General features: G+C 52.0%; 1 protein-coding gene across 3 annotated transcripts in view; it reads left to right on the forward strand.

The window, feature by feature from the left end:
- The window catches only part of PMEPA1 (prostate transmembrane protein, androgen induced 1), a 54,693-nt gene extending 48,987 nt beyond the window's left edge, over window positions 1–5,706 (forward strand). For all 3 annotated transcript variants that reach the window (XM_080814264.1, XM_080814262.1, XM_080814263.1), the window contains exons 3-4: window positions 1,097–1,150; window positions 1,598–5,706. In XM_080814264.1, coding sequence (XP_080670390.1) covers window positions 1,097–1,150; window positions 1,598–2,146 — 603 coding nt within the window. In that variant the 3' untranslated portion in view covers window positions 2,147–5,706. The remainder of the gene's footprint in view (window positions 1–1,096; window positions 1,151–1,597) is intronic.
- The last annotated feature ends 8,336 nt before the right edge of the window (window positions 5,707–14,042 follow it).

Raw genomic sequence — 14,042 nt, forward strand, 5'->3', positions numbered from 1 at the left:
TCTGTTACATCTGTGGAAAGCTGTGAAATTCAAAGAAGACATCCCCCCCTCCCCAACCAGGGCGATCTATCACCACATAACCCGCATTGTCTGGGCTTCCCTTTCAGACAAACTGGTCCTGGCTTGGGGGTCCCCCTTCCCTGACCCTTGGGGCTCTCCCCAAGGCCTGAAATCCACGTGGTGTGCCGGCGTGTCCCCCACCCCGAGCCCATGTAGCAAGCTTCACGAGGCCCGGTGCAGCAGTCCTGGTGCATTCCACCTTTGCTGACCGATGCAATCATTATTTGGGGGCAGAGCAGGTGCATGAGGGCACTTGCCTTGTCTCATTAACCAGCTTTGTCCATATTTCTTCACCTGTGAACGGGACTCCTGATACACAGATGGAGACTGAAAACAGATAAATAAATACACAGAGACAAGTTGATTACAGATAGGAGAGCTGCTGGGAAGGAAGTTAGCCCACGGCAGGGTTGTTACTGGGGGGGGTGCTCTTTAAACAGTGGTGTCAGGGGAAGTCTGCGGGGCTGACCAGGCAGCAGGGTGGCCGGTGCAAAGGCCCTCGGGGGCATGCATAGCACGTAGCTGGAGAGCATGTCCACATGGCCCCCAGCACTTCCATAAAGTCACAGAGGGCTGCGTGTACTCCAGGCATATTCTACCTTGTGAAAGTTCTGGAAGTTAAGTAACTGCCAAGGTCGCACTGCGAGCACGTGGGCAGCTCACGGCCAGGAGGGCTAGATCACGCCAGGCTTCCTCATCAGCCACTTCACGAGCTCATTTGGACCCATTCGGAGGTGCAGGGGAAGCTCCTGGAGGGTTTCGAGAAGGAGGGGCCCACAGGTCAAACGTCTATTCTGGAAAGTGTGGGTGGGGGGATGAATTTTCAGGGGACAGTGCAGAGAACTGAGAGGTCAGTGACAGGGCCGTTGTGGTCTTATCTGAGAAATGGTGGGGGCCCAGGCCAGGGTGGACGGGTGGACCGGTGGGGATGGAAAGGAGTGGTTTGCGGATAGAAGACCTCAGGGTCAAAGCCAGTTAACCCTTTGGCACCCTCCTCTGTTCTCCCACTGAGCCTGCTCCTCTCCTCCCCACATAGGAAGGATGCCTCTGGCCCTCAGAGAGCACGGTGTCGGGCAACGGAATCCCAGAGGTGAGACCCTGCGCCGCCTCCGGTCCCCTCCCTGCCTGTCCCCCAAGGTGCTGTAGTGGATGCCTGAGGCCATCTGCCCACGGGGTCCCCTTTCCAAGCCAGAGGTACTTCCTGTGGCTGCTGGGCTCACACCTGTGCCCTTCTCTGAAGAATTGTCCTTGGCTGCCGGGATCCTCCGTAGGAGGATGTTACCTGCGCCCTGCCCGTAGGGAGGGGCCCCTGGTGTCTGCAACGTGGAGGACAAAAGTTGCCCCTATTTCAGCTGGGTCGTGATGTTCCTAGCCGGGGCTCCCCAGCGCTGGACTCCCCGCTCAGCGGTGCCCACTGCTGCCGGTTCTCCCTCCCGCAGAGAGTCTCTGGCAGCGGGAAACCCCACCTCCACCCGCACCCCACCCCCGCCTCGGGTCCCGCTTCTGTGGGGCCCTAACTCTGCTCTGCCCCTGCCAGCCGCAGGTCTATGCCCCTCCGAGGCCCACCGACCGTCCGGCCGTGCCCCCCTTCACCCAGCGGGACCGTTTCCACCGCTTCCAGCCCACGTACCCCTACCTGCAGCACGAGATCGACCTGCCGCCCACCATCTCGCTGTCGGACGGGGAGGAGCCCCCGCCCTACCAGGGCCCCTGCACCCTCCAGCTGCGGGACCCCGAGCAGCAGCTGGAGCTGAACCGGGAGTCGGTGCGCGCGCCCCCGAACAGAACCATCTTCGACAGCGACCTGATGGACAATGCCATGTTGGGCGGCCCCTGCCCCCCCAGCAGTAACTCGGGCATCAGCGCCACATGCTATGGGGGCGGCGGGCGCATGGAGGGGCCGCCCCCCACCTACAGCGAGGTCATCGGGCACTACCCTGGGTCCCCCGCCTTCCAGCACCAGCAGAGCAGCGGGCCGCCCTCCTTGCTGGAGGGGACCCGGCTCCACCACGCGCACATCGCCCCCCTGGAGAGCACAGCTGCCTGGAGCAAAGAGAAGGAGAAACCGAAAGGGCACCCTCTCTAGGAATCCCGGGGCCGGGCCGGGGCAGCAGGAGGTAAAAGGCGAAACACTCCGCACCTCTTAAACGAGAAGACAGAGGAGGACTGGGCGGCACCACAACGTTCGGCGCGTCACCATCCTCTCCCCCTCTCTCTGTGTATAAATATTTACATGTTCTGTCTGGTCTGAATGCACAAGCTAAGAAAGCTTGCAAAAAAACCACGTTTCTTCGTTGAGCTGTGTCTTGAAGGCAAAAGAGAAAAAAACCCCACAAAATCTACCCTAGTCTTTTATGTTTCTAGTTGAGCTGCGTGCGTGAATGCTTCTTTTCTTTTGTTTATGATGATTTCACTTAACTTTAAAGACATATTTGCACAAAACCTTTGTTTAAAGATCTGCAATATTATATATATAAATATATATAAAATAAAAGAAACTGTATTGTGAGGGCAGGAGTATTTTTGTATTAGAAGAGGCCTATTAAAAAAAAAAGTTGTTTTCTGAACTAGAAGAGAAAAAAAAATGGCAATTTTGGAGTGCCAACTCAGAAAGCGTGTATTACCTTGTAAAGAAAAAAAAAGTACAAAGCAGGGGTTTAGAGTTATTTATATAAATGTTGAGCTTTTGCACTATTTTTTAATATAAATATGTCAGTGCTTGTTTGATGGAAACTTCTATCATGTCTGTCGAGACTTTTAAGGGAGAAATGTCACAATTTCAGTCTACGTCAGGCAGAGGGTGGGCTCTACACGGAGTTTGGAGAAGCTTCCAGAGGGGGCCGCTTTCCTGTGACGTGGAAGTCTCTGGCTAGTGATAGGTTATTACCTCGTTATACATTCCCCCATCGGAGGAGACCTGTTGTCCCCCTCCGGTCCAGAACAGCCTTCGGATGGCAGATGAGATAGGGAAGTTACTCTTCGGCACCAAATTCCAGGTGGTGGCTTTGCATTTCCTGAGATGAAAATAAACTTACTGAAGAATTTAGTTTTCCTTCCTGTTTCTTTAAGCATGAAGCCCCACCCCCACCCCACCCCGGGAAGGGGCTAAGGTGCCCCTCTCCAGCTCCAAGAGGGGCTTGGGTGGCTGCTTTGCGTGGAGTGCTTTGGGGTGATCGGGTTGGCTCCAGGATTTTTCCGCTGAGGTCGGTGGAGCCCCCCCGCCCCCGGCAGATCAGAAAGGCCCAAAGTATTAGGAACTTGACCTCATCCCTGTCTTTCTCTTTACGTAGCCATTCTCACTCAATGGGCCACCAAACGGAACACCAGAGGTGAGAAAGCGACATGCCCAGATTTCTCCTGGGACATGAAAAAGGGTTAACACAAAAGAAACAGTCAAACCTGTGCTTTATGTTTTCAAAGCAGAATTCTTGACTTTCTGCTGTCCTGCATTTTCATCCCCTCTCCCCGTGGAAACAAACACGTTTGCTGTGTTTATCTATCTGTGTTTTCATAGCCTCTCTAGCAGATACCAGGATTTTACTGAGTAGATTTCGGTGTGGCAGGACCCCTTGGTGACGGTGTGCTGGTGAGGACGCGTGAGTAGGCACACGTGTGTGCACGGTGGTGACAGGCAGGACAGTGGAGTGGGGGGGGGGGTCCCTTGGGATCTACCAGGGAAGTGGCTGGAGCTGCAGCTCCTTCCTCCCACTGAGGACTTGTTCACATTCCATGGGGTGACCCCCCCCCCAAATGGAAGAGCAGCACCCCGCCCAACCCCTTTCGAAAGACAGCACAGAGCTAGCTGTCTTTTCGTTTTGGCAGACTGCTAACTAGCGGACTAACATCAGAGGAGGCTTAAGGGCAATAACTCTTGTTTTTAAGCAACTTTTTTATGACTTAAAAACCCTGAGAACCGTTTTTGAAGTTTTGACCCTTGAACTCTATTTATATATAATTTTCAGAAACGTGACCAGCAGATAAACACGGAGAGTCTGAGCGTCTGTTGACCAGCTTGGCAGAAAGTTCTTATACTTTGACAATGAAACCTTCCTCTCCGTGGGGGTCTTCAGCCTAAACTTGGCTTCTCAAAGAGGATTGTTTTCAGAAGTCGTGCAGAGAAATCGGTATAATTTGTCCTAAAAGGTACAGGGACACATTTATAGAAAAAATTTTTAAAAACTATATCTTACCTTTATGTGAAGAGTCTGCCTAGTGCCTTAATGAGGAAGCAGGGCTCTCTTGCCACCAGTTGGGGGCATCCCCGGGCAGTGACACGATCACCCAGGGACTGGCCTTCCCACTCGAGGTCAACAAAGGGTTGCTGCTGCTTCTCAAATGTCCCCGTTGCCCTCTTGTGTCCCACCCCGCCTGCCCCCCACGGGGGATGTGCCTGGCTCCGTCGGGCGATCCTGTTCCTGCCCTCCACCCTCTTGTCCAACACGTGTTTGACTCCCGTGGGAGTTTTCAGCCCAGAAGTGGCTCTCGGTTGTGTGGGCAGCGGCAGCCCCAAGCGTTCCCGAGGTCTTCTTGAGCCAAACTCTGAATCCTGTCGCTTGGAGGTGTGTTCGGAAGGAGGCGGGGGAGTGGCTTCCTGACCTCAGCTGGCTTGAGGGCAGAACACGCCCCTCCGATTGTACCCCTGGAATCAGGGCTGTGACGCCCCTGGGCTCCGGGCCGTGCAGATGCCAGTTGCAGGGGTTCATGGCAGAGCAGCTAGTCAAAGTCAGGGCGCATCCCAAGAAAACCGGTGGGGTGTGTTTCTGGAAATAACTGTTGGAGCTAAGCTCTTGGTTTCTCTGCTGGACCCCAGAGCTGCGGCTGCACTCATTCCTCTAGATGTTGACTGTCATGCCATTATCTTTAAAAAGGCTTTGAGCACCCCTGAGGAGACCTTTTTCCAGTAAAAAGTTTGGGGTCCTCGGCAGTAGCTGGTTGGAGGGAGACCAGGTTGGGCCTCGTTTCCCTGCTTGTCAATCATGTTTCCTCCCAAGGAAGAGCATTTCCCCCGACAAAGGCCAGGTCTCCGCAGACCCTGAGAGCCATCCCTGTCCCACCCCTGCACCGAAGCCCAGTGTTCTTTGCAAAGAGCTAAAACTCCCCCCACCCCCACCCCCAACGTCTAGCGAACACAAGGGCAGGGTGAGAACCGAGTCCATGCACTGTCCTCGTCTCCGTGCATTGTATGATTCACAAATTGCTTTCTACATGCACACAAAGCTTCCAGATCCACAAAACATCCCAGTGATAAGGAAAAATAAAAGTGTTTTTTGTTTTGTTTTGTCTTTTTTTTTTTTTTTTTCTGGAAACTGCTTCAAATCTTGCTGTATCTATAGAGCCCAGAAGGACATGTTCTCGTTTGCCTGCCTGATTCCATGGTGGTGTGCTGACGGCACGCTTTTACGTTGTGTTCTTGGCTTTGGAGCCTCTCTCCTTTGCAGCCCTGTTTCCCAAGTTCTGTTCAAGTTCAACTCATGTAAATTCTCCGTGGCACGCTGGGTGCTGCGCCCACGTTGCTGCTGCATAAGACTCTGTACTTGGATGCCAATCCACAGGCCTGATGAAATCGCTTGTTGTGTATCAATAATCATTAGTGGCAATGATGACATTCTGAAAAGCTGCAATACTTATACAATAAATTTTACAATTCTTTGGAATGAGGCTTTTTTACTTTGGCCATCTTGACTTGCCCTGTCCCCCACCGCTCTCAGCAACGCTCCCGGGGTCCATTTAGCGGGATGGAAGAAAACTGATGAGTTGCTGGGGGCCTTGAGCAATTCCCTAGACCTCTGTCCCAGTTCAGGCAGCATCCAGGGAGCCCAGTGAAAACACTAGCTCAGGCAGGTGGTTCTAATAAACGGGGTTAAAATCAACCCACCCCTTTTATTAATTAGGGTTAAGAGAGCTTGCAAGACATTACCTATTTTTCCTCCCTCTTGGAAAAATCATTCTCTATAGCATGCCAAAAGCTCTGATAAGGTCTGCAAGAAAGAAACTGCCCAAGGTGGGTCGCTTCCAGAAGTAAACATTGAAGCGTGAATTTGTATGTAGGGATACATCAAGGGTGTGCTCCCAGGGGAAATGGGAATTGGGAAGAGGAAAAACAATCAGGATAGGGACGATTCTAGGCAAAGTCCCCACCTCAGCCAGCTCCCAAAAATCCCGAAGGGACCTGTGGGGACCTCTGGTGTGTAAGGCGCTCCTGGGTGAGAAGTAGACTCATGTTCCTGGCTCATGCGTGTCAGAGTGTAGCAGCAGGGGAGCGTTACAAGCCCCAGGGGTGTTCCCAGAGGATGTTCCCAGGTACCGGCCATTAGTAATGCCCGTGGATGCCGGGGAAGGGGAGACAGGAACCTAAAAGGGGCCCGGGGGGTCTGAGTGGGCTACCCACAGTGCCCCCTACAGTAACTCATATTTAGAACCATCTGACACCTGGTTAAGGTTTTTAAAAAAAAAATCAGCCCAAACAGTTAATTCCCCAGGGATGCCCAGTGGTTGGCCTCATCCCCACAGTTCTGCAAGCTTCTGGAGTACAGAGTCCTACAGTCAGGGACTTGAGGCACACATCTGTCTTACTTGTTCCCTCTCTGGTGGGGGAAAATCTCGGAGAGAGAGAGAGAGAAAGGAAGAGATAGAAAAGGAAAGGAAAGAAGAAAAGGAAAATTGAAGAAATACCCAAAGAACTCGCTACTCTTTGGTATTGGCAGTGGGACACTGTGGTGCTGTTCCCCAGCCCGGCCCAGGTGCCTCTCCTTAGCGGTCACTGTCCTTGCTGGCCCTCAGTCACCTCACCTGTAGAAAGGGTTGATGGCAGTGCCTGGGAGGTAGTTGTGAAGGATGTCTTGGGTTGAAAAGGAGACCCTCCCCACACCTTCAACTTCAGCTCAAGCAGATATAACTGAATGAGTCCAGAATAAAGGTGGAATTCAGAATGTCTAATATTTGTTGAGCACCTACTAGGTGTCAGCACCGTGTCAAGTTCTTGACTGAAGTCGGCCTTGCGTTTGTGGAGGTCCCGTCTCTCAGTCATCTGATTTTATTTTATTTATTTATTTATTTATTTATTTATTTATTTTAGCACAGACAGCATCATGCTGGGCACTGCTCAAGGCTGTCAGCGCACAGAGCCTAACCTCTGACCCCAGGGAGCCCACCTTCTGGTTTTCGAGAGAGACTTGCAGACTGGCATCACAACACAATACCGCAAGGGCGGGAGATTGTGCTGTTAGGGTGAGGGGAGGCTGGATTTCAAGTCCAGAGATGTTAGGGAGAAAAGGAGGGGAGAGTGCGAACCAGGTGCCTGCGTGAGCAGAAGCCAGCAGGAGACTCAGCAGCGCCGCCGCACAGCCCCACAGAGCCATGCCCTGGAATCCGCTGTTTCTTCCTCTAATAAGTGAGCCAAGCCCAACTGAGGCTGGCATTAGCAGAAGAGGGAATTGTTGACTCTTGCAACTGCTAAGCAACAGGTAGAGCAGGGCTAGACCACTTGCTGCCAGGTCCAGATGGGCCCACCGCGACATCACGAGGATGTCTGTCTCCACCACCAAGCTGCTCTGCCCCCTCACGGATCTCCCTTTCAAACAGATTCTCCTCTCCTGACGCCCACCGTCTCTCCAGCTTCCTTCTCTCTGCCCTCAGCCAAGTGGGAAGAAATTAGCTTCCTGTCCTTCCAGCGAAAGTCCCAGAATTGAATTCCATTGGCCTGGCCTGGATCACGTGCCCATCTCTGAGCCAATCCCTGCAGCCGCGGGGAAAGCCGGGCTCTGATTGGCCAGGTTTCAGTCACTTGTCCCACCCTGCACCTGGAGGCGGGGCCAGCTCCCGGCGGTCCCCCTGCACCGAGAAAGGAGAGCGGCGGTTCTCTAAAGGACAGTGAGGGGGACTCACCGGGGAAAGGGGCTCGGGGCCCGGCAGCTGGAAACAGCAGCTGCCGTCACGCCGGACCCGCGAAGGCGTGGATACTGAAAGAGGGCGGCCCTCGCGGAGCCCAGCCGGGCCTCCGGGGCGCGCACACCCTGCGGGCTCCCTTTGCACCGGGCTGGGAAGGCAGCCCTGACAGTTTTGGCTACTTCAAGTCGGCTTCGAGTTGATATTTGTTGAAATGACTTCAGCGCGGGTGTCTGGCTTCCTGTCTCCGCCGCGGGCCTAGACGCAACGTTCGCCGCGAGGAAGACTAGCGCCAACAGGGGAGACAGAACACACAGCGAGCCGTGCCAGCTCGGCGTCGCGTTTCCTTTAACACTCGGCGCGGTTGTACCGAAGTAAAAGAACGGCTTCTAAAAATAAAACAAAACATTATAAGCTCCGCAAATAATTTGGAACAAATGATGGATTTAAATGTGCGAATAGACTTTTAAAATAAATATCCCTCCCGGGTACGGGTGCCCGCGCCTGCGTGCGCCCGCCCGCCCCGCCTCTCCCTCCGCGCCCTCGCCCCCGCTTCCCTCCCTCCCTTTGGGTCCCCACCTCGCCGGGACTGATAAGCCTGAAAGTGGAGGCCTGAAATCATGATGTTCATCTTATTAAAAGGCTTTTATTGAACTCAAGATAATTCAATTTGTCTTTAAAAGCATCCAACTTAATTGAGCGAACACGTTTTGAAATGAATTTTTTAAAATTCATCGTTAGACTCCTGCCCGCTCTTTACAGCCATGGGCAGGTGCGGGGGAAAGAGGCAAAGCGTGGGGTCAGGGCTCTGTGGTCGTTTGATCTGGATTCAAATCCTCCCCAGTCACCTTTCCAGCCAGTTCACCCCCTCCCCACCCTGCACCGCCCTCACCCTGCCTCAGTTCCCAGGAGGAGTAAGGTGTGCAGAGACCTGTAGCAAATGTCATCCAGGCCTCACCGGTCTCCCCTTAGTTCTTTTCGTGTCTGTCCATGTGGGCTCAACTTCTAGCTAGAAGAACTTGCATCCCACCACCTGAGGCTTCCTCTGTCTTCCAAAATCTTCTCTGCCCATCCCGCAGCAGACCTGAAGTGCTGGGAATCGACGTCATTGTGAGCAGCCTGCCCAGGTGATGGGAGTAGGGGGATAAACACCACAGCTCCTTCGCCCTCTGGCAGTGGGGTGGGGCCTGGAAGATTCTCCAAATGTTCCCAGTGTTTCCCACGACCTTGAGGCCCTGAGCACTAGCCCAGCAAGGTCATTTGCTTGATGACACACCCCTGGTGAGGTTCCATCTTTCCCGGGGCCCACTTCCCACTGCCGTCCACAATTTCCCGCTGTCACCTTCCAAGTCAACAAGCGCTTACACTCCAACCTCTGCCTTCTGGGGCACCCAGCCTCCAACCACAAACTGTAAAGTGGTGGCCAGCCAAGTGAGGGGATCAGAGCACCTCGGAGAAAAAGGGCTCAAGGAGCAGAAGGCCCAGAAAGTACATGTGTGCACACGTGTGTCTGTGTTCAGGGCTGCGTGAGACTGTTTAGTTGTCTTTTTTTTAACCCAGTATATCCAAGATACGATTTCAACATGGGATCAATACAAAAATTGTTAATGAGAAAAAAAAATCTTTATGTGTTGGACTTTCTTACAACTTGTTAGATTTCTGGGCCTCTGAGTACTCAGCACAGCACTCTGCTCATAGGGGCCCTGGTGTGGACCGAGTGTTTGTGGCCCCTAAATCCATATCCTGAAATCCTATCCCCCCAACACGGGGGTCTGAGGAGGCGGAGCCCCGCAATGGGATTAGGCCTTTGTAAGAATCACAGAGTTTTCTCAGCCCGCTTCCCTACCATGTGGGAACACAGCGAGAAGATGGCTGTTGAGGAAGTAGGAAGCAGGTCTCACCAGATGTGGAGTCTGCTGGCACCTTGACCTTGGACTTCCCAGCCTCCAGGACAGTGTGTGTTGTTTAAGCTCTCCCTACCTCCGCTCCCACCTGTGCTATTTGGTTATAGCCTCCGAGCTGATGAAGGCAGATGTGCTCTGTCAAACCAAACCTTACAAAACAATTAAATATCAACTTTCCTTTTGCAGACAGGCTTGAAAAGTCATGCTCCGTGGCACAGAGGTGTTTAGCAGAGAAAGGATTGATCCTTCCCGGGGCCGTGCTATGACCACACACACCTGTTCACGGCGAGGGAACCAGTTGCCAAGAGCTTGGATGCTAGAGCCCGACAGTCTGGGCTTGACCCCGTCCCTTCCGCTCCCTAGCTCTGCGGTCTCGACCAGCCATCTTCCTGTGCCTTGGCTTTCTTGTCTGCAAAACGCAGATTTAATATTACTTAGCAACCTTAGAGGTTGCTAGAAGGAGTCAGTGAAATCATGGAAACAGAGTCCATAGTAATTTCTAACTAAATACAGCTGAACCTTGGACAACACAGGGGTTGCAGCACCAAACATCCTGTGAGGTCCGAAATCCATGGGTAGCTTTGACTCCCTAAAAACGTAACAAGTGACCAGAAGCCTTATTGATAACATAAATAGTCGGTTTACACGTTTTGTAGGTTCTGTGTATTACATACTGTATTCTTGCAATAAAGTAAGCCAAAGAAAAGAAAATGTTAAGAAAATCATAAGGAAGAGAAAATACATCTACAGTATCATACCGCATTTATCAAAACAAATCCGCGTATAAGTGCACCTGCGCGGCTCAAAGCCAGCGTATTCAAGGGTTGGCAGCAGTCCTTACTCAGCCCCCCAGTCTTTTAAGAAGCATCATTGGGTCAAATTTTACAGCAGCATATCCATTTAAAATGAAAATAAGTTACCAACTGGCATGTTAAAGTGTTCTACTCTCAGCCCATCCCCTATCCCACAGTCGGCGACACCCGCCCACAACTCAGAGGAGCCACAGCCCCCAGAAGGGCAGGAACCCTGGCCCTTAGGATGCGTGTCCCTGCGTTTCCCCATCCTACCTTCTGGGCATAGAAGTCTTAGCACCCCAGGCCCACGGATACTTCAAGAGGCTTTGAAAATGTTTGAGCTCCAAAATAGAGGATGAGGGGGGCAAAACATTGCGAATTCAGAATCAACAAAGGTTTAATGAAACGTCTAGGAAACCTAACATTATGTCACGTTCATGAATCGTTCCATCTAGTCATTATGAAAATTTCATTACACTTCATTGTATTTGGAACGAGCTTATAGGTGAGATCTCATTTTGCCAGAATCCCCAAGAATACTGAGTGCTCCATGAAGAGCTCGTGGCCAGTTGTAATGAATGAATTTCTTGGAGGCAAGTAATTTTGGTAGCAACATCATCAAAACATCTTTTGATCATAAAAATAAAACTTAGATGGAAATTCTTTTCAAGCCATCCGTTGGGACGTGGGGAAGGGCTTTCTACAGGGTGTCAGTGGTGGGGAAGGAAGAGAAAGAACCTGGAGCTGGCCAACCTCCCCACCCCTTGCCCACCTCTTGCCCACAGGCCCCAGCTCAGGGCTTGGGATAAAGAAAGCATGAAACATTATTTGGTGAAAGACCAGATGAAATGGTACTGCTTTGTCATGTCAGAGGGGGACAGCTGCGGATCATGCAGTGATGATGACTAACTCCTGCTTACTGAGCACATACTATGTGCTCAGTGCTCTGGTAGGACCTAGGTGCATGATCTCATTTAACTTTTGCAGTCACCCCAGAAGTAGGTGCTGCTTTGATCTCCTTTTCCAAAGGGAGAAACTGAGGCTCAAAAAGACTAAGGACTTGCTCCCAGGCCTGCAGCTAGAAGGGAGTGGTGCTAGACCAGGACCCCAGGTCCGTCCAGCTGCAGTGGACACAGATGGCCAAGGGAAGCCCTCTGAGCTCTGCCTTGAAGGGCAGCGAACAGAGCCAAGGCAGGTCCCTGTGGGGGTTGGGAGGGGCTGCCATAGCGGGTCCTGCTGCCTTTGACAAAGCAGCTTTCCCTGGTCTTTGTTCCTCACCCACTGTTGGTAGCTCTTGAGACAGCGTGCACTCCCTCTCCTCGGGCCACCTCTCAGTCTCTGATCTTTGCCCCTGACCGAAGACACATTATTACCCACGTTTGGTGCCTTCAAAACTTTCCACTCCCTCCCCCAAGGTGAATTCACAGAGAAAATGTGAAAATAATATCCAGGCTGCTTGGTAGGAAGGAGACTGGGTTTTGCCAACACAATGTGCAGTAAAAATATCTCTTCTTTAAAAGGGAGAGAGAGCTGTAAAGACTGGAGATCAGTAACATGTAATTATCCTCTGGTTTGGGTGGCGAGTTCTAATAGTTTCCAGAAAAACACAAACCATGAAAAAGGAATGTGCTTTCCAAGGCAAAAAGAGATCTGGGCTTGAGCAGGCCGTGGCCCCAACTTGGAACTACTGTGGCCTTTGGGGTCTTTCCCTGGCAGAATAGGGAGCCACCTACTCCCTTCCTCTCCTGTTTTACTTTCCACACTGGACAGGAGGCTCTGAGAACGTGGACACTGGTTTGCACTCAGCCTTGAATCTGCTCAATCAACAGGTTCCCGTGAGTTGACATACTGGCATGCTCCGTCCTTGGGGGAGCAAGAGGTTCTCGAAATGGAAAAAACAGATTCTCGAGAATCTCGAAACAGATTCTCAAAACAGGTTCTCGAAACAGATTCTCGAAATTCTCGACAGCTTGGTATCCTCTGATACCTATTGTCTCCTATTTCAAAGTAATAAAGCCCCCATTTTAGCTCAGTGCATTGTGGCCCAGAATAAGTACCATCTTTCCCTACCCTCCTTGCTGGCCATGGTACTACGGGCCATGATACTACTGGGATGTCAGTAAAATGTGTCTGCAACTGACAAGTGTTCTTAAAGGGGAGCCACCTGCCCTTCTCTTTCCTCCCTCCTGCTGGAAGGAATGCAGATGTGATGGCTGGAGCTTGAGCAGTCATCCTAGGACATAAGGCCAACCTGGAAATGGGGGCCACAAATGACAGAGCAACAAGATAGAAGGGGCCAGGGTCTCAAAACCACATTGGGCCACACCAGATCTGGACGGCCTACCCCACTGTTATGGGAGAAAGGAAAAGGCATCTGCATTGTTTAAGCCACTGATATTTGGGTCAAAGATAACCCTTATAGCCAAAATTACCTTCAAAATCTCTTAAATTAGGAAATGAAATATAAGAGAATCCAAATCTTTAAAAGTGGGAATCCTGGGGCGCCTGGGTGGCTCAGTGGGTTAAAGCCTCTGCCTTCGGCTCAGGTCATGATCTCAGGGTCCTGGGATTGAGCCCCGTGTCCGGCTCTCTGCTGAGTGGGGAGCCTGCTTCCTCTTCTCTCTCTCTCTCTCTCTCTGCCTGCCTCTCTGCCTACTTGTGATCTGTCCGTCAAATAAGTAAATAAAATCTTAAAAAAATAATAAAATAAAAGTGGGAATCCCACTTGGCATGGTGAGACACTCCCAGCAGGTGTGTGGCTTCCATAAACTCCAGACCTGGTACAGAATGCTATGGAATGCTTCAGGGTTTTGTTTGTTTGTTTGTCTCTAGCGTCTAAACTTATTTTGTACAGATGCACTGTGTCACATTTTCCAAGTTTTGCCACTTTCATGAGCTCCGATTAAGGCAGGCTTTTTCTTGTTTATTATCTCTGTTTTACAGTTAAAGAAACCAGGGCCCAGAGAGATGGTGACACACCGCTAGGGAGGGGCAGGTCTGCCGCTGGGACCTGCCTAGAGAAGGCCAGGCAGAACCCTGTCCAGGTGGCCGGTCCCAGGGGCACTTGACCTTCCCAACGTAGTGGTTCCTGCTGCAGGCTCCAAAGCCAGTGCGCGAGCCCCGCGTGGCTTCAGGATGGGGGCGGGGAAGTGGGGATGGGGACGCTGCGGGACAGGGGCATGAAGGGGCAGAAAGGGGCCATCCAAAACTGTCCAGACACAGGCCACGAGGGTGCCGGCCCCACCACGGAAGCACGAGCGGTCCTTCCAGAAATGAATCTGACCCTCAGGATTAAGCCCGAGTCTCAGCCTAACCTGTCAGCCTACCGGACACCTGGGTCAAAGCCAGAGCCTCAGGCCTCCACACGAAGAGGTCGGCAGCGTGCTGAGTAAGAGAGGCC

This window comes from Martes martes (assembly GCF_963455335.1).
Source record: "Martes martes genome assembly, chromosome: 9".
Classification (NCBI taxonomy): Eukaryota; Metazoa; Chordata; class Mammalia; order Carnivora; family Mustelidae; genus Martes; species Martes martes.